Below are 21629 nucleotides of genomic sequence, written 5' to 3'. Positions count from 1 at the left end.
CGATAATTCCTGGTTGTATGACTGGACTCTCTTTTTTTACAACCTCTTCAGCCTTTGGCGCTATCCTGCAGGGCAGTCTGTTTGGCATGGCAGGAAAACTGCCTACCCAATACACCACACCCATCATGAGTGGGCAAGGCATGGCGGGAACTTTCGCTGCCTTCTCCATGATCTGTGCTATCGCAAGTAAGTCTGAGAGATGATACAGGGGAGGGCAACAGTGGCATTCCAAAATCAAATATCTCTCTCGCTCTCTGTCTCTCTCTCCTTCCCCAGGTGGCTCGGAGATAAATGATGCTGCTTTTGGATATTTCATCACAGCCTGTGCAGTGATCTTATTGGCCATAATATCCTATGTGGTCCTCCCTAAACTGGTAATAACTAAACTCTGGATTTTATATGTTATTACATCTATTTTGCTGAAAAAGTGCTTAGGGGAGTTTACTCAATGATAATAAGTAATGCAAGTAATGCTTTCGGGCAATTTTACCGTAACAGTGACCAAACTTTGCATCTGCACAGTGTTTACTGTAAATGAGTTTTTGTAAAATTCTCTGTAGAAATTGTTAAAAGTAGTCCTTGTGCATAGAGTTGTATGGTTTGTTATTCTTTGAAATCAATAGTTTTTCTTTGGTATACATTTTAAGGTGAAAAATCTGAGTTGGTTATGGTTACCCTTTCACAAATGGTTACCCTTTCACAACATTTAATTCACTACTATAATTCACCACTATTCATTTTCCAGTGTTGTTAAAGGAAACAAAATGCAAAATATCTCCATTTGATCCATTGGTGAGATAATTGGTCGTTCTGAACCTTACTTTAGGAGTTCTACCAATATTACAAGACCCAAAGTGGAAACAGAGTTAGTGATGAGGAGAACAAGCTGGATCTACTCAAGAAAGGTAAAACGACAGCCATTTCTGTTTCTTAGATTTGTGAAAATATTAAATGTAGAAATAAGACAAAGAGATTTGTCATTTTTATTTTATTGTATAGAAAAGGTAATCAAAGTCTTGTATTAACTTAGACACCCGTTGAATATATTTCTATTCAAACATATTTGTATTACCTATTTTAACAATCATGGAGATAGAAATACATTAAAGAGGCAATCTGCAATTGCTACATACATTTTTGGACTTTTCAATTTGTAATATATAACCATTGATTCTTAAAGAATATAACTTATAATAAACTGGGTGGTTTGAACCCTGATTTCTGATTGGCTGACAGCTGTGCTTTATCAGACCGTATACCATGGGTATGACAAAACATTTGTTTTTCCTGCTCTAATTATGTTGGTAAGCAGTTTATTATAGCAATAAGGCACCTCGGGGGTTTGTGGTATATGGCCAATATACCACGGCTAAGGGCTGTGTTCAGGCACTTTGCATCGTGCTTAAGAACAGCCCTTAGCAGTGGCCATATACCAAAACCCCCCGAGGTGTTATATTGCTATTATAAACTGGTTACCAACTGGTCACCCCCTCGGGCCTTATTGCTTAACCTGTCTAGGATCAGCGTGGCGCTAGCGGCACACCCCCCCCCCCCCCACTGAAAAACCAGTGCCGCGAAATTCAAAAAAAATATTTTTTTAAAATATTTAACTTTCACACATTAAAGTCCAATACAGCTAATGAAAGACACAGATCTTATGAATCCAGTCAACATTTCCGATTTTTAAAATGTTTTACAGGGAAGACACAATATGTAAAGATGTACATCTATTACCTAAAAACACATTAGCATATTCCACCATCTTTTATTTGTCCACCAACACCAGTAGCCATCACCAATTCGGCTAAACTAAGATATTTATAGCCCCTAACCAACAAAAAAACTCATTAGATGACAGTCTGATAACATATTTATGGTATGGGATAGGTTTTGTTAGAAAAAAGTGCATATTTCAGGTATATGGCATAGTTTACAATTGCACCCACCATCACAAATGGACTAGAATAATTACAATGAGCAACGTGTTTACCTAACTACTAATCATCAAACATTTCGTAAAAATACACAGCATACACGAATCGAAAGACACAGATCCTGTGAATACAGACAATATTTCAGATTTTCTAAGTGTCTTACAGCGAAAACACAATAAATCGTTATATTAGCGTAGCACATAGCACATAGCAGCCCAGCATTGATTCTAGCCAAAGTGAGCGATAAAAGTCAACATCGCCAAAAGATATTAATTTTTTCACTAACCTTCTCAGAATTCTTCCGATGACACTCCTGTAACATCACATTACAACATGCATATACAGTTTGATCGAAAATGTTTATATTTAGCCACCAAAATCATGGTTAGACAATGTGAAATGTAGACAAGCTGGTAAAGAAAACGTCCTTGCGCCACTTAGACAGTGATCTACTCTTATACATAAATACTCATAAACGTGACTAAAAAATATAGGGTGGACAGGGATTGATAGACAATTTAATTCTTAATACAATTGCGTTATTACATTTTTTAATTTATCCTTACTTTTCAATACAGTTTGCGCCAAGCGAAGCTACGTCAAAAAACATGGCGTCCTAAGCCACTAAAATGTTTCGACAGAAACACGATTTATCATAATAAAAATGTCCTACCTTGAGCTGTTCTTCCATCAGTATCTTGGGCAAAGGATCCTTTCTTGGGAGAAATCGTCTTTTGGTGGAAAGCTGTCCTCTTGCCATGTGGAAATGTCAACTACGTTCGGGATGAACTGAACAGCGTTCCCAACTTTTCACATCGTTGCAAAAATAAATGTCCCAAAATCGCACTAAACGGATATAAATTGCTATAAAACGCTTTAAATTAACTACTTTGTGATGTTTGTAACTCCTATAACGAGTGAAAAGATGACCGGAGAAATATAACAGGCTAAACTAATGCTTGGAACAGGAGAGGGTCGGTGTCTTCCACGCGCGTTACGCAGCAAGAAAAGACTTGCTAGCTAAAGGTTTTTTTCATTTGTAGTGCCTGTGAACGAGCAATCGAGCCCGTTGGAATCGTCATCACGTAAAGGCATCCAGGGGAAGACGTAAGAAGTGTCCGTATAGTCATAGCAACGACAGTGCCCGTTTAAATGACTTCAGAAAAGTGGCCAACGTTTCTCAAATCTGACTCCATGTCAGGGAAATTGCTGTAGAATGGGCTCTGTTCCACTTAGAGACAAAATTTCAACTCCTATAGAAACTATAGACTGTTTTCTATCCAATAATAATAATAATATGCATATTGTACGATCAAGGATTTTGTGGGAAGCCGTTTAAAAAATTAGCCACATTAGCATAAATAGTCTAAACAGCGCCCCCATCCCCAACAGGTTAAGTATGTAATCAATTGTACATAAAGCTAGCAGATGATGAAATAGGCAATGTTATCCATTTCAAATGAAAGACAATTATATTCTGGGTTTATTTTGTAAATTAGCTTTATTATAATTTTCCATGAGCTTATATACTGGGCACACACTGGTTGAATCAAAGTTCTTTCCACGTAATTTCAATGAAATTACGCTGAGCCAATGTGGATTAGACGTTGAATTGGCGTCTGTGCCCAGTGGGTAGTTGTCTAACGCCACCAGAACCCAAAATATAAGTGGGTCCATAGTGTAAATGTATGCTCCATCTCAAAATGCACATCAGCAAATACCCTATGCAAGTAGCCTTGTAGGTGGTTTTACAATCGTCGATGTAGTTGCACGTGATACAACGCTACATGTATACCTGTTCCCATAAGATAACCTGGCACATTTAGCCCTATGCTAACCTGACCAGGTGGCAGTGATTATATCCGGTAACAAGTTCTGCATCAGCCAATTACAAATGTTATGTAGATGTACGTGATGGAACACGTTTCCATAAGAACGCCCTTAACAGAAATCAAACGGCACCTGATGATCAAAGGTACAACGTACGCAAAATGGCAACTGAATGATTTGCTCGCAGTTTAGTGAGCCTGGCTCCTGGCACTTTTCGCCTCTTGCGGCAAGTTTGAATTTCAGGTGAGATATTGTTATTCTTTTGAAATGTAGAATTACATTTATTGTGATAGTTTTGAAAAGGGATGTGCAGCCAAAACCTTAGGATCAAATCAAATAAATGTGTATTTGTCACATACTTCGTAAACATCAGGTGTAGACTAACAATGACATGCTGACTTATGGGTAGTTTTCCAACAATGCAGAGTTAAGATTAAGATATATGTATATATTTTTTTTAAGTGACAGGAGTAATAGCCTGAATACACAGTGAATAACAATAAGGAGTAAAAGTAGGCTAACATACAGAGAGTGCCAGTAGCCTACTGTTAGCAGTTGATGTTACTCTTCAATAACACAGACCCCAAAGCAAACTAGGGGGAGAAAAATAGGTTTATTCAAAAAGGACAAATCATAGATGTTATGCTGAGAGGTAGATATTCATTCTCCCCTGTCCTCAGTGATTCTTTATTCAGTGATTCTCTCCACAGAACAAAGGGACAGAATTTACTTTTATAACCCAACCCTAGCCTGTGGTTGACCAATTAGAATTCCTTGCAATAAAACTGGGCCAATGGCCAATTGACAAGTATCCTATTTCAGGCTCAATGAGTAGACAAATTCCTCCCATGTCTCTGACATTGACCCATTGACCCATTGATCAATAGTTCCCTATTACAGAAAAAACACTATTTCCATTGATCGCTAGTACTCTATTGACTTTTAATCCTCTTGACCTTTAGTCCTCTTCGTTGTGTATATATCTTCGAAATATTCTTACATTATCAAGTGCATATGCAGGGGTACCAGGTGATTACAAATCTATATTTTAATATACTAAGGATTCTAAGCTGCAGGAAGGTCTCCTCCTGCAATTTCTGGCAGATTTTCTTCATTTTAGGGTCAAAAAAAGGTCCTCCCACATCGAATAATCAACTTTATATTCCGCTGTGTTTTGTATTTTTGTTTATTTTCCTGTTTTTTGTGTTTGGTATGTCACAGTTTCTATTGCATCATCATGCAAATACTAGGCTACTATGATGTCACTAAAGACAGGAGTTTTCAAAATTCAAACTGTGATAATAATTGTATAATTTATCCCATGATGACTCTCTCCAGCCCCCCTCCAGCCCTATAAAAGGGACCCCAGCCCATCTAAAAGTAATTCATAGTCTTATCAATCACAATGCCCAGAAGACACAGCATCCACCAGCCGCCCTCTCCGCAGGCGTTGCCGCCCTACCTGACCTACCCTCAAGTGAATTAGGTTATGTGATATTTGTACACAAAAATATGTAGGCAAATTAATCGCTATTAAACAAAATACATCTGCAATTTTGGAGCCCTATTTTGACAGAAATTATAGCCTATTTATCAACCCAAAATTCATGCCAACCACAGATTTAGATATTAACATTCTAAATACAATAGCTAAATGATCCTATGACCAAGGATCATTTAGCTATTCTATTTAGAATTGTAGGACCCTTGTAGGTAAAAAAATAATCAAAAAATACAAATAGTTTATTAAACATTGAATTTGGCCAGCCCCGGGCACTTAAAACCATTGGGGATTTAACAGAAAAGCTTGATGCAAGTGGAGCTCGTATCCATTCTTAACACGCACTGTTGATTTAGAGTCAACCACTTTAGCAATGTGTACCACCTGGTAGTGTTAAGGCTACGAAGGTTCAACTGAGATAGGAACAATAGCACACCTGAACTTGGTTAAAATAATTGTTTAATTCAAAAGTTAATAAATGGCAAATGCAATTTCCGTATGTACGGGTTCAATGTTTCATCACGCAGGATAAGACAGAGAACTGATTTGTTCCTGACAAAGATAGTATATTATACTCATGACAGAGATAGTTCCCACTTCCGAGCAGGCCTGTCAGAGTAGAGACTGGGCGTGGTTTAGACTCACCCAGCCTATCGTTGGTGTTGGCGCTTAAGCTGGTCCCAGCCCCTTTGCGCTCTCTGGTGTCCTGTCGCTGTTGCTGTGTAGATTACGCTCCCTCACCCCAGAGACTGAGGTCAGACAGTTCTGTAACATTGTCTGAGCTATTTGCACCTGTATACAATGCCCACTGTTCTCGCTCAAGGCTAACTACAGCTTCCCAGCACACTTATCTGGGGCAAACTGTTACTTCCAGCACACACACACACAGACACCCAGGCGCCCAGGCCAACAGTTTGCTAATATTCAATCACGTTGAGTATTCAATCACATATACAGTTGCTAATATTCAATCACGTTGAGTATTGGGTTATAGTGCATAACTCAGAACCTCACAGATGTTCTTCGTGTGTATAGTTTATCTGTTATTGTCTATTGTACACCACAGTCAGCAGTCTCCTGATTCACCCCCCTCCCTCTACACCCCTCCTGTGCCTCTCTAAGATTAGCACAGTTTCGGTCACACAGTACAGCCCCTCTTACCACACACACACACATTATTTCACACTTCTGCTCATCCCTTACGTCCTGATACATTTGTTGCATACACACACATATTTCAGGCTGTGGCCCCATGGTTAGGCCTTGAGCACTCGTAAGCCTGAGAACAATGGAAAATGCAGGTTCACATGAGTCAGCAATTCAAACTTTAATGCATAAGAAGCCCTACTAGCTTATAGTTAGTTAAGCATGTCAAAAAACCTTATAAAACCCCACAGTAGCAATGGTGATAATGGTACATGACCACTATTTAAGTTCATAAGGCTCTGTGTTTTTGAGGGGACGTACGATAAACTTACATGTTGTATACACTTCATTTATATTTAAAAGTACATCGATGTGAAACTGATGATAAAAGTACATTGATGTGAAACTAAATTGTGGGATTATGTCATATACAGTGCATTTGGAAAGTATTCCGACCCCTTGACTTTTCCACTATTACGGCATTACGGCATTATTTTTAAATTGATTAAATACATGTTTTTTCTCATCATTCTACACACAATAGCCAATAATGTAAAAACTGGATTTTATAAATTTTTGCAAATGTATTAAAACTATAAAACAGAAATACCTTATTTACATAAGTATTCAGACCCTTAGCTATGAGACCCGAAATTGAGCTCAGGTGCATCCTGTTTCCGTTGATCATCCTTGAGATGTTTCTACAACGTGATTGTAGTGCACCTGTGGTACATTCAATTGATTGGGCATGATTTGGAAAGGCACACACCTGTCTATATAAGGTCCCATTGTTGACAGTGCATGTCAGAGCAAAAACCAAGCCATGAGCTCAAAGGAATTGTCCGGTGAGTTCCGAGAGAGGATCGTGTCGATGCACAGATCTGAAGAAGGGTGCCAAAACATTTCTTGCACTCATTGAAGGTCCCCAAGAACACAGTGGCCTCCATCATTCTTAATTGGAAGAAATTTGGAACCACTAAGACTCTTCCTAGAGCTGGCCGCCCTGCCAAACTGAGCAAACAGGGAAGAAGGGCCTTAGTCAGGGAGGTCAGGGAGGTGACCAAGAATGCAATGGTCAGTCTGACAAAGCTCCAAAATTCCTCTGTGGAGAAGGGAGAACCTTCCAGATAGACAGCCATCTCTGTAGCACTCCACCAATCAGGCCTTTATGGTAGAGTGGCCAGACGGAAGCCACTCCTCAGTAAAAGGCACATGACAGCCCGCTTGGAGTTTGCCAAAAGGCACCTAAAGTACTCTTTGACCATGAGAAACAAGATTCTCTGGTCTGATGAAACCAAGATTGAACTCTTTGGCCAGAATGCCAAGCGTCACATCTGGAGGAAACCTGGCACCATCCCTACGGTGAAACATGGTGGTGGCAGCATCATGCTTTGGGGATGTTTTTCAACGGCAGGGACTGGGAGACTAGTCAGGACCTAGGGAAATATGAACTGAGCAAAGTACAGAGAGCTCCTTGATGAAAACCTGATCCAGATTGCTCAGGACCTCAGACTGGGGCGAAGGTTCACCTTCCAACGGGACAACGACACTAAGCACACAGCCAAGACAATGCAGGAGTGGCTTCGGGACAAGTCTCTGAATGTCCTTGAATGGCCCAGCCAGAGCCCGGAGTTGAACATCTCTGGATATAACTGAAAATAGCTGTGCAGCAACGCTCCCCATCCAACCTGACAGAGCTTGAGAGCGTCTGCAGAGAAGAATGGGAGAAACTCTCCCAAACCAGGTGTGCCAAGCTTCTAGCATCATACCCAAGAAGACTCATGGCTGTAATCGCTGCCAAAGGTGCTTCAACAAAGTACTGAGTAAAGGATCTGAATACTTATGTAAATGTACAATTTCAGTTTCTTATGTTTTATAAATTAGCAACATTTTCTAAAAACAGTTTTTGCTTTGTTATTGTGGAGTATTGTGTGTAGATTGATGAGAGAAAAAAACTATTCAATCAATTTTAGAATAAGGCTGTAATGTAACAAAATGTGGAAAAAGTCAAGGGGTCTTGAATACTTTCTGAATAAACTATGTAAAAACGTGCCTCTTGAATTGTTCTAACGTTAGAAGCTAGTAGACTAGTCAAGGATGCATCATGAAATATTTCCACACTATAATTGTGAAAGACCAAGTGGAACAAAAGTAACCTTGAATTTGGAGGTTTAAAATATCCCTCTGGTGGCCAAGACCTATTTTCAGAAATTATATTGTTTGGTGGACATGAAGTCTAATATCTTTGATAGGCTGATGCGGAATTTGTTAGAGGAAATAATCACCGGACAGCTGGTCAGGTTAGGGCTAAATGTGCTAGGCTATCTTATGGGAACAGCTATAAATACATGTAGCATTGTATCACATGCAACTGGCTGATGCACATTTTGAGACAAAGCAAAAAAATGTACTTAGAAAAACTTTTATGTTTGCAAGTATGGCCCCAATCATGCTGTACTCCTGTTTGTTTTATTGTAAACAAACACTCTATAGCCTCAAAACATGGTTAAAACTGTAATGTTAATATCATGGATGGTCAGTCCTTGCATCTACAGCTCTGTCTATGAATTTGAAAGTGGTTACATTTCTCCAGCCCCATCCCTCAGCTGTTTACTGAAACAGTGGAGGGGGTCTCTGCTTTGTTATTGTTTAAACTGCAGTTAATGGATTGCCTTGTTCCTTAACCCCTCAGAAAATGCAGCAGAGACTAAACCAGTTTTCAATAAAGGAGAAGAGGAGCAAAACGTGTCCATGTTGACCATCTTCAAGAAGGTAAATTAAGGGCTAGATTCATTCTATATTGCTGAATTTCAACTTTATTGAATGAGTGAAATGTAAAGGCAATGTTCCTCATTAAATAGTACCGGCAAAACACCAGTCTCATCGTCAACAGTGAAGAGGCGACTCCGGGCTGCTGGCCTTCTAGGCAGAGTTGCAAAGAAACAGACTAGAGATCGACAAAAGAACACAGACACTGGACAGAGAAACTCTGCCTAGATGGCCAGCATCCCGGAGTCGCCTCTTCACTGTTGATATTGACACTGGTGTTTTGCGGGTACTATTTAATGAAGCTGCCAGTTGAGGACTTGTGAGGCGTCTGTTTCTCAAACTAGACACTCTAATGTACTTGTCCTCGTGCTCAGTTGTGCAACAGGGCCTACCATTCCTCTATCTATTCTGGTTAGAGCCGGTTTGCGCTGTTGTGAAGGGAATAGCACACAGCATTGTACGAGATGTTCAGTTTCTTGGCAATTTCTCGCATGGAATAGCCTTAATTTCTCAGAACAAGAATAGACTGACGAGTTTCAGAAGAAAGTTCTTTGTTTCTAGCCATTTTAAGCCTGTAATCGAACCCACAAATGCTGATGCTCCAGATACTCAACTTATCTAAAGGAGGCCAGTTTTATTGCTTCTTTAACCTCTAACGAGTCACCCTCCCGGATCCGGGATCCTCCTCATCAAAAGAGCTGACTAGCATAGCCTAGCCTAGCGCCACAGGGATATCATATAATATAATTTCATGAAATCACAAGTCCAATACAGCAAATGAAAGATAAACATCTTGTGAATCCAGCCATCATTTCCGATTTTTTAAATGTTTTCCAACGAAAACACAATATATATTTATATTAGCTCACCACAATAGCCAAACACACAACGCCATGTTTTCACCGCCAACATAGCTTTCACAAAACCCACAAATAGAGATAAAATGAATCACTAACCTTTGAACAACTTCATCAGATGACAGTCTTATAACATCATGTTATACAATACATTTATGTTTTGTTTGAAAATGTGCATATTTAGAGGTATAAATCGTAGTTTTACATTGTTAATACGTATCCATATTGCACCAAATTGTCCGGAGATATTTTGGACAGTCACGTAATCTAACCAAAAAACTCATCATAAACTTTACTAAAAAATACACATTGTACAGCAAATGAAAGATACATTGGTTCTTAATGCAACCGCTGTGTTAGATTAAAAAAAATACTTTAGTACAACGTACAGCATGCAATATTGTGAGACAGCGCCCAACAATTCTCCGCCTTGTTGGAGCCAACACAAACCACAAAAATATGAAATAACATCATAAATATTCTCTTACTTTTGATGATCTTCCATCAGAATGTTGTGCAAGGAGTCCTAGTTCCAGAATAAATCGTTGTTTTGTTTTAGAATGTCCATTTCTTCTGTCGAATTAGCAACTTTGGCTAGCCATGTGGAGGGCAAATGTCCAAGAACTCTTAGCGCATGGAACGAAAAATTCCAAAAGTCCCAATAAACGTCGAATAAACTGGTCAAACTCGGTTGAAAATCCAACTTTATGATGTTTTTCTCATATGTATCCAATAAAATCTGAGCCGGAGCATTTCGTCGTGTATACCTAACGCATTTCAGAAGGCAATGTGAGGTTCCCTGGTGCGCAGTTGAATACTGCCAATAGAGCGGACCTGTCACTCCAAAAGCTCTCATTCGGTCTCACATCAAGCTAGACACCCCATTCAACATTCTACTGCCTGTTGACATCTAGTGGAAGGCGTATGAAGTGCATACAGATCCATATATATTAGCCATTGAATAGGCAGGCCCTGACACAGAGCCCCATTTTCAGAATTTTCACTTCCTGTTTGGAAGTTTGCTGCCAAATGAGTTCTGTTTTACTCACAGATATAATTCAAACAGTTTTAGAATCGTCAGAGTGTTTTCTATCCAATAGTAATAATACTATGCATATTGTATGATCTAGAACAGAGTACGATGCCGTTTAATTTGGGCACGATTTTTTCCCAAAGTGAAAACAGCGCCCCCTATCAGCAATGTTTCATTGGAACACAGGAGTGATGGTTACTGATAATGGGCCTCTGTACGCCTATGTAGATATTCCATTAAAAATCTGCCGTTTCCAGCTACAATAGCCATTTACAACATTAACAATGTCTACATTGAATTTCTGATCAATTTTATGTTATTTTAATGGACAAAAAATGTGTTTTTCTTTCAAAAACAAGGGCATTACTAAGTGACCCCAAAATTTGAAAGGTAGTGTATTTTGAAAGCGTTAGTTTCACCATATCAAATCAAGAGTTCAGTTCCCATAACAGGGTGACCCTAAAATGAGGGACCGTTTTTTTAACCTTAAAATGAATCACATGAAATAAATAATAATCTTCAGAAATTACTTTGTCGAAGCAACAAAATAACTCGGGCTTCAGTGGGTTAAAATCCTCATTGAAGTAATAGAGGGTGCATAGAGGGATATTTCAAAAGGCAGAGTTTTGGCCCTTTAGCAAGTCTTTATTCATATAAAGAATCGGATTTATTGAATTCTCCATGTGGTCTACATTGCATTCGGAAAGTATTCAGACCCCCTTTTCCATATTTTCTTATGTTACAGCCTTATTCTAAAATTGATTCAATTATTTTTTCCCCCTCATCAATCTACACACAATACCCCATAATGACAAAACAAAAACAGGTTTTTAGAACTTTTCGGAAAATGTAGAAAAAATGTAATATCACATTTACATAAGTATTCAGACCCTTTACTAGGTACTTTGTTGAAGCACCTTTGGCAGCGATTACAGCCTTGAGTCTTCTTTGGTATAACGCTACAAGCTTGACACACCTGTATTTGGGGAGTTTCTACCATTCTTCTCTGCAGATCCTCTCAAGCTCTGTCAGGTTGGATTGGGAGTGTCGATGCACAGCTATTTTCAGGTCTCTCCAGAGATGTTCGATCGGGTTCAAGTCTGGGCTCTGGCTGGGCCACTCAAGGACATTCAGAGACTTGTCCCAAGCCACTCCTGCATTGTCTTGGCTCTGTGCTAAGGGTCGCTGTCCTGTTGGAAGGTGAACCTTCGCCCAAGTCTGAGGTCCTGAGCGCTCTGGAGCAGGTTTTCATTAAGCCATTCCTCAATAAAAGGCACATGACAGCCCACTTGGGGTTTGCCAAAAGGCACCTAAATAAGTCTCCGACCATGAGAAACAAGGTTCTCTGGTCTGATGAAATCGATCCTGACCAGTCTCCCAGTCCCTGCTGCTGAAAAACATCCTCACAGCATGATGCTACCACCACTATGCTTCACCATAGGGATGATGTAAGGTTTCCTGCAGACCGGGCGCTTGGCATTCAAAGCCAAAGAGTTCAATCTTGGTTTCATCAGACCAGAGAATCTTGTTTCTCATGGTCTGAGACTTCTTTAGGTGATTTTTGCGAGCTGTCCAAGCGAGCTGTCATGTGCCTTTTACTGAGGAGTGGCTTCCTCTGGCCACTCTACCATAAAGGCCTGATTGGTGGTGTCACACCCTGGCCTTAGTTATCTTTGTTTTCATTATTATTTTAGTTAGGTCAGGGTGTGACATGGGGAAGTTTGTGTGTTTTTGTATTGTCTAGGGTGTTGTATGGTTTAGGGGGTTTAGTAGAGTAGATGGTTTAGTGTTTGTGTCAGCACCATCTGTATATATAGCTTCACGGTCGTCGGTTTGTTGTTTTGTTTCATTTTTCCTTCTTATAATAAAAAGAAGATGTATTTTTCACGCGCTGCGCCTTGGTCCTCTCTCTCTCCCTTTGACGTTCGTGACAGGTGGAGTGCTGCAGAGATGGTTGTCCTTCTGGCATGTTCTCCCATCTCCACAGAGGAACTCTGGAGCTCTTTCAGAGTGACCATCGGGTTATTGGATGTTGACCAAGGCCCTTCTCGCCCGATTGCTCAGTTTGGCCGGGCGGCCAGCTCTAGGAAGAGTCTTGGTGGTTCCAAACTTCTTCCATTTAAGAAAGATGGAGGCTACTCTGTTCTTGGGGACCTTCAATGCTGCAGACTTTTTTTGGCACCCTTCCCCAGATCTGTGCCTTGACACAATTCTGTCTCGGAGTTCTACGGACAATTCCTTCGACCTCATGGCTTGGTTTTTGCTCTGACATGCACTGTCAACTGTGGGACGTTATATAGACAGGTGTGTGCCTTTCCAAATCATGTCCAATTAATCGATTTTACCACAGGTGGACCCCAATCAAGTTGTAGAAACAACTCAAGGATGATCAATGGAAACAGGATACATCTGATCTCAATTTCGAGTCTCATAGCAATAGGTCTGAATACTTAGGTAAATAAGGCATTTTTGTTTTTTATTTTTAATACATTTACAAACATTTCTAAAAACCTGTTTTCGCTTCATCATTATGGTGTATTGTGTGTAGTTTGCTGAGGATTTTTTATTTTATTTAATCGATTTCAGAAAAAGGCTGTAACGTAACAAAATGTTAACGGGTCTGAATACTTTCCGAAGGCACTGTATTCATTAAAGGGAACATAATTGAATATAACATGCTTTTCAAATTCAGTATTGGTGCACAGTTTCGACTTACAAAATCAAAGGGGACTCATTTCGTGGAACAGCCCAATTATTTAAAAAATTACAGTTTATTTAGCTCTTTAGCATGTCGAATGACCAGTCACATTCGTAGCAAATGAGTTTTGGAGTTTTTAAAAATGTATTTCATGAATTTCAATTCACTTTATGAATTGGAAAATCACGAAAAGCAAGACACTCTTTATATAACTCCTTAAAATGGATTAACTTGCCGCTTTTCCAAGACTACGAAAGTATATCCCTAAACCAAATCACCTTCAATCACACTGTTGATGTTCTACAGGAACTAGATTCTGCAGCGGGCTGATTTTTATCTTGAGCAGATAGTCGGGGGGCCGGAACATACTTACAAATAATTTGTAGATTGCAACTTGACCGCAAGAATCCCAAACAGACATAATGTTTGACTAAAGCATAATAGTTTCAAACCTTGCTCAGATCACGTTGTGTCTCTCTATTATGCATGGGAATACTTGGGAACAGATTTCTTTAACAAAAATGACTTGGAGCTGATTTCCTGGTGGTTTTTTTGCAGTCTTTTATCTCCAAAAATGAAAATTACACACAAAATTATTATAATTTACTTATATATTTTTTCCTCAGAAAACTTGGGGGGCCAAATAAAACCATCGGCGAGTTAGGGAACCTTGTTGTACAGTTTTTCCACATACAGCTCTCTATCTTTCTCCTGGGTTGAATTAACTGAGCACAATAGTGAAGTCGGAAGTTTACGTACACTTAGATTGGAGTCATTAAAACTCGTTTTTCAACCACTCCACACATTTCTTGTTGACAGACTATAGTTTGGGCAAGTCGGTTAGGACATCTACTTTGCGCATGACACAAGTAATTTTTCCAACAATTGTTTACAGACAGATTATTTCACTTATAATTCACTGTATTAAATGATGTCATGGCTTTAGAAGCTTCTGATAGGCTAATTGACATAATTTGAGTCATTTGGAGGTGTACCTGTGGATGTATTTCAAGGCCTACCTTCAAACTCAGTGCCTCTTTGCTTGACATCATGGGAAAATCAAAAGAAATCAGCCAAGACCTCAGAAAAAACATTGTATACCTCCACAAGTCTGGTTCATCCAAATGCCTTGTTCATCTGTACAAACAATAGTATGCAAGTATAAACACCATGGGAACACGCAGCTGTCATACCGCTCAGAAAGGAGACACGTTCTGTCTCCTGGAGATGAACGTACTTTGGTGCGAAAAGTGCAAATCAATCCCAGAACAACAGCAAAGGACCTTGCGAAGGTGCTGGAGGAAACAGCTACAAAAGTATCTATATCCACAATAAAACAAATCCTATATCGTCATAACATGAAAGGCAGCTCAGCAAGGAAGAAGCCACTGCTCCAAAACCGCCATAAAAAAAGCCAGACTACGGTTTGCAACTGCACATGGGGACAAAGATTGTTCTTTTTGGAGAAAGTTCCTCTGCTCTGATGAAACAAAAATAGAACTGTTTGGCCATAATGACCATCATTATGTTTGGAGGAAAAAGGGGGAGGCTTGCAAGAAGAAGAACACCATCCCAACCGTGAAGCACGGGGGTGGCAGCATCATGTTGTGGGGGTGCTTTGCTGCAGGAGGGTCTGGTGCACTTCACAAGATAGATGGCATCATGAGGACGGAAAATTATGTGGATATATTGAAGCAACATCTTAAGACATCAGGAAGTTAAAGCTTGGTCGCAAATGCGTCTTCCAAATGAACAATGACCCCAAGCATACTTTCAAAAATGGCGTAAGGACAACAAAGTCAAGGTATTGGAGCGGCCATCACAAAGTCCTGACCTCAATCCTATAGAAATTTGTGGGCAGAACTGAAAAAGTGTGTGCAAGCAAAAAGGCCTACAACCCTGACTCAGTTACACCAGCTCTGTCAGGAGGAATGGGACAAAATTCACCCAACTTATTATGGGAAGCTTGTGGAAGGCTACCCGAAATGTTTGACCCAAGTTAAAAAGTTTTAAAGGCAATGCTACCAAATACTAATTGAGTGTACGTAAACTTCTGACCCACTGGGAATGTGATAAAAGAAATAAAAGCTGAAATAAATAATTCTCTCTACTATTATTCTGACATTTCACATTCTTAAAATTAAGTGGTGATCCTAACTGACCTAAAACAGGGAATTTTTACTTGGATTAAATGTCAGGAATTGTGAAAAACTGAGTTTAAATGTATTTGGCTAAGGTGTATGTTAACTTCCGACTTCAACTGTATATCTGCAGGGGAAAAGGTGTCTGTGGTGGCATCAGCTGTTCTTATATGCTTTCTTCTTAATAACCTCTGACCCATTTACTCTAGATCTGGGTCCTGGCTCTCTCTGTGTGTTTTGCCTTCACCATCACCATCGGCATCTTCCCGGCAGTCACTGTGGATGTCAAGTCTACCATCGCTGATGGAGGCACCTGGGGTGTGTGTGTGTGGGTGTAGGTGGGTGGGTGGGTGGGTGTGGTGTACATGTATGCGTGTATAAATATCTATGATAAGAGCATGGTTTATGAGTCCATATTAGAGTATATGACTTGTCATTTTGCAAGCATTTACAAAATGATCATATTCAGTCATTCACAACCAATGAAACACAAATGAACAGATGTGGTGTCTTATTGTACATTGCTCTCTCCTCTCAGAGCTGTACTTCATCCCGGTGTGTTGTTTCCTGCTCTTCAACCTCAGCGACTGGGTTGGGAGAAGCCTTACTGCTGTGTGTATGTGGGTAAGTCACCAAAACAAAACACTTGTAAATAGAGTGAAAGAAATTGGTCGATTTTAACGGAAAGGCCTGAAACTAACTGATTCGTATTCAAGTTTTTCATATTGTGAACTAAGGATTCCAGTTTACAGGTCTGGATTACATTTAGCTCTCCACACACGATTATGTGATAATGTCCTAGAAGCCTTGGTTTGGAGGGTAGCTTATATGTGACCAAACAACTTTATATGAGATTAAGTCAAATATTGCGATATAGCTTTTTTTTTTTTTTTTGTACAGAATCATAGCTTCAAAATGGTATGTCATATACACTATAGATGGAGGAAACAAGGGAAAGTTATGCTGCTTTGAAAGTTGATACACCTGTAAAACCAAGAGACAAATAGGAGAAAATGCCCTTGAAAGATTTTGCTGATCTCTTTATATCAGCATTGCATTTTCCTCCAGAAAGTTGTCTCTCTACTTAAACGTTTGCCCACTGAGCTTTGTCGATAGCACCAGATAAATTCAGGGCAGCAATGTTTTTGAGAGCAGTAGCAACATTTTTGCAGTTGTCCATAGATATATCGTTCCAAAAATCGGTGGTAGCAAAGATGATCGATATAATGGGGAAGCACCCATTCTGTTATAGACAGAAGCGTGTGACATAATGGACCAATAAGGACTCATCTCTCGACATGTCCAACCCCTCAAATGTTTTTCAAACGGTCCCACAGTGTAGTAGGAACTAGCGTCAAACGCCTGGATCCTGTAACCAGACACGGGTGTTCATCTCGGGCAGCAAACCTTGCCAATAAATCCTCCAAACCATGGCTTTCAAAGGCATTATCACTTTTATACAATGGTTACCAACATATTAATTATTAACATACAATATTTTCATTAAAAAAATTATTTATTAATACTACTTGCACGAAGATATATTCCAGAGGTTGCTACCCAAAAGCCCACTGGTAGTTTGTTCGATTTGCATTGTTGCCAGCTATGCCGACTGGTCATTCGTTTGAATGACATCGTTGCCAGCCAATCCGACTGGTGGTTAGTTTGATTGGCAGGTTGCTACGCCAAACAAAAATGTTTTCTATGGAGGCTCTTCCCCTTTGTTAGCTAGCAAACTACACAGCTAACACAATCACTTCAAACTGAAGCCTGAAAGACCGCAAACTAGCTGCATTTCGTTTTCAGTCGTTTTCAGTCGTCAAGCCTTCATCAGAGCATATAAAAACACACTGACAGAGGCCACACATAGACAACATAAACTCTCGATTAAGTCACACTTTTTCTGAAATAATTGATTACTGATGTGCATCCTGGCGTTTGTGTTGTACACAGGTGTTGCTCATCATATTTGATTGCATTTACGCACGTTGCCTATATGTGGCCAGTCATTGTGTGTTTTTGTATGCTCCGATGAAAGTCCGACGACCCAAAGCTCAGCCTAAATACATTTAAAATTGTGCATTGATCTTGAGTGTGCTGAGAGTCCTTTTCAATTCAGTTATACTCTTCATCTCGTGCACTTCAGCAACGGTCGGGTTGCGATCGTAAAAAAATTCTAGCAGTTTTTCTATTGACATTTATTTTAATATATCCATAAAAATAATGCTGATTTATGATTTCGACTGGCTGAGAAAAGCTGCGTGTCCCGTCCCAACACATTCATTCTCTATGGGACGGTGGATATTGCATGTCAAATGAATGTTGCAAATGTCACAGTGGATGGATAAAAATGTGTGTGTGCGTGCGTGCGTGCGTGCGTGGGCATATGTAGTGTATGTGTGTGTTGGGGTGTCAGTATGTGTGGGTAGAGTCCAGTGTCTGTGCATAGAGTCAGTGCAAGACAGTTGGTGCAAAAAGGGTCAATGCAGGTAGTCCGGGTAGCCATTTGATTAGCTATTTAGCAGTCTTATGGCTTTGGGGTAGAAGCTGTTCAAGGTCTTGTTGGTTTCAGACTTGGTGCACTGGTGCCGCTTGCAGTAGCGGAGAAAACAATCTATTGTTTGGGTGGCTGGAGTCTTTGACAATTTCTTTGGCCTTCCTTTGAGACCTCCTGGTATAGAGGTCCTGGTTGGCAGTGAGCTCGGCCCCAGAGATGTACTAGGCCGTACTCACGACTCTCTGTAGCGCCTTGCAGTTGAATGCCTTGCAGTTGCCGTACCAAGGGTTGCAGATGTAGAACTTTTTGAGGATCTGAGGATAAGAGACACATTTTAATACCAGGTGCAGACCTATTTCTGAAAATGTGAGGACAATCATAATTGTGACAGGACCCATGGTCATTAGTATAAAAGGGGCTAGAGTAATGTACTCTTGATCAGTTGCTTCCTGCCTTCCAGCAGTAATGTTTTATTAAACATGCACTTGAGTGCTTTTCATTGAATGTGAATGTGGTGTGTCTGGCTAAGGTACAGTAGTGTTGACATGCCTCTGCCATCTACTTTCAGCCTGGGAAGGACAGCAAACTGGTGCCCATTCTTCTGGTGGCCCGTGTGATCTTCGTGCCGCTCTTCATGCTGTGCAATGTTCAGCCCCGCTACAACCTGCCTATCTTCTTTGAACACGACGCCTGGTTCATCGTCTTCATGATAGTCTTTGCCTTTTCAAATGGATACCTGGCAAGCCTTTGCATGTGCTTTGGGCCCAAGTAAGACCTCTTGCCTTCGCCTGGGCACAAACCCAAATAGATCAACGTTCAAGGTACCGGGCAACATTTTACTCTCGCAATGACTCTGTGAGCAAACTAACCATTTGCTAACAAAAATTTGACATAGACGGGATTAGTAAAAATGCAACTTTTCTTTAACAGAGAAATCCCATTGAGACCTATGCCTCTTTTGCAAGTACACAAATTATACAAAATATACAAATACAATGTAATAAAAACAGATAATATTTACAATCAATTTTAAAAAAGCAATCACATTCCTCAACAAGGAGCAAGTAGCCTAGCGGTTAGAGCAGTAACCGAAAGGTCGCTGGTTTGAATACCCGAGCCGACAAGGTCAAAAATATGTTGATATTCCGTTGGGCAAGGTACTCAACCCTTATTTGCTCCAGGGGTGCTATATTACTATGGCTGACCCTGTAAAACAACACATTTCACTGCACCTATCTGGTGTATGTGACAATAAAACATCTTATTAAATTGAACTGCCCTAGAGGTAACGGAGCACCAAGGTGCAGTGGTCTGCAGATCATTCCATACACAGGGTGCAAAATAACTGAATTTCCCTAATCCTGTAGAGATCAACGGGACCTCTAGAGTTAGCCATCCCTGTGATCAGGTCTGGTGACTCGTATAATTTAACAGTGAAGTAAGGTCAGGTGGACATTTGTGCAAGAAGGCTATATAAACAAAAAGAGAGCAGGGTATCGATCTACGAGACGGCCAGCTTACTTTCTGCTATAGGATGCAGTGATGTGTACTGAACCTGTCGCCTGTAATAAAGTGAAGTGTGGTGTGGTAAACTGCATCTAATGGTTTCAGTGTAGTGGCACCTGCAGTCATATAAATGGTGCCACTGTAGTGTAGCAATTGCAGGAAAGTTGACTGAATGATCTGCTTTCTGCTGTTCAGGGAGAGGCATGATCTATTTCTAAAGAAGAAGCCCATTTTTATTCTCAACTTTATTCTCAACTCATCCATATGCTTTTGAAAAGATTCATTTTTGTCAATCCAGATGCCCAGATATTAAGCAGGGACACGATCAATGTGGGCACCAAATAAACCAATTACCTGTCACCTGATCCAGGACAATTTCAGACAACTTTTTTGAATGTGTAAAGATCGGTCGACAATGTTGAACGCTTTAGACAAGTCAATAAATAGAGCAGCACACTGTTTCTTCCTATCCAAACAATTTACTATATAATTTAAAACCAGTGATGCTGCCGAGAAGGTGTTATGCCCTGGTCTGAAGCCCGACGGATGCACATTTAGAATAGATTTTGAAGTTAAGAAAGATCTTGGCTGAGCATTAATCAAGGATTCATACATTTTTGCTAGGCAAATAAAGTTTAGAAATAGGGTGATAATTATTAAAGTTACAATGTCTGTTAGAAGGACGAGGCACGACACACATGGTAAAAGCAAAGCAATTCTGTCCTACCAAGCAAAAAGACATTAACTGCTCATAGCGTGGAACTGAGAAAAATTGCTTTTATTTAGTTTTTGGAACTCCTGTCTATTTAAAATGTTATGGTTAGTTTACTCACGTTGCAAGGGTCATTACGAGAGAAAAATGTCTCCCAGGTTGACAGAAATGAGATTGCACCTAAAATCTTACCACACCTTATCGGCTGTCATTCTCTCTCTCCACAGAAAAGTTGCTGCTCATGAAGCGGAGACAGCTGGAGCCATTATGGCCTTCTTCTTGTCCCTGGGTTTGGCTCTGGGAGCGTCCCTCTCATTCCTCTTCAGAGGCCTGGTCTAAAATGGCGCCCTGTAGAGAACATGACCCAAAACCTAAAATGTACCTATAAAACTTGCATCGTAACAAATTGTCTGAAATGTATTTGTTTCTTTTTTAAACAAGCGATACTGATTAACCTTAAATCTGGTCTTCCAAAGAACAGAAGGTGGTAAGCAACTTAAGGTCAGGATTCAATCCGATAGCACTTTGTTGGCTATGCGCTATTTAAAGGTAATTTTCCAATTGTACCGACATATACAGCGTTTACCGTGAATGCGGTCTCCTCGAACGCAGGAACATTACCTTTAACAGCCGGTAGTGTGAGGATTCTTTTGTTTGAAAGCTACCAAACTAACCAAAACTGAATTAAGTAGAGCATTTGTGAAATTAGGCATCTACAGGTTCCTACTATCCATGGGAGATCACATGCAATTCAGTGCTTCCCTTTTGATTCTGTAGTATTCCAATTTGAATCCTTATGAAGCCATGAATCCTTATGAAGCCATGAATCCTTATGAAGCCATGGGGCAGCAGGTAGCCTAGTGGTTAGCGCATTGGACTAATAACCGAAAGGTTGCAAGATTGAATCCCTGAGCTGACAAGGTAAAAATCTGTCGTTCTGCCCCTGAACAAGGCAGTTAACTGTTCCTAGGCCGTCATTGAAAATAAGAATTTGTTCTTTAACTG

General features: G+C 40.1%; 1 protein-coding gene across 1 annotated transcript in view; it reads left to right on the top strand.

Annotated features, from left to right (window-relative positions):
- slc29a1b (solute carrier family 29 member 1b) overlaps positions 1-21033 on the top strand; it is a 55257-nt gene extending 34224 nt beyond the window's left edge. Inside the window, exons 7-14 of the mRNA XM_055907487.1 lie at positions 52-186; positions 277-374; positions 827-905; positions 9104-9183; positions 16119-16227; positions 16448-16533; positions 18975-19174; positions 20852-21033. Of these exons, the coding sequence (XP_055763462.1) occupies positions 52-186; positions 277-374; positions 827-905; positions 9104-9183; positions 16119-16227; positions 16448-16533; positions 18975-19174; positions 20852-20963 (899 nt within the window). The 3' untranslated portion in view covers positions 20964-21033. The remainder of the gene's footprint in view (positions 1-51; positions 187-276; positions 375-826; positions 906-9103; positions 9184-16118; positions 16228-16447; positions 16534-18974; positions 19175-20851) is intronic.
- The last annotated feature ends 596 nt before the right edge of the window (positions 21034-21629 follow it).

Source organism: Salvelinus fontinalis, chromosome 3 (assembly GCF_029448725.1).
Source record: "Salvelinus fontinalis isolate EN_2023a chromosome 3, ASM2944872v1, whole genome shotgun sequence".
NCBI classification, from domain to species: Eukaryota; Metazoa; Chordata; class Actinopteri; order Salmoniformes; family Salmonidae; genus Salvelinus; species Salvelinus fontinalis.
Note: the sequence above shows the minus strand (reverse complement) of the source record. Positions and strands in the feature narration are given on the sequence as shown.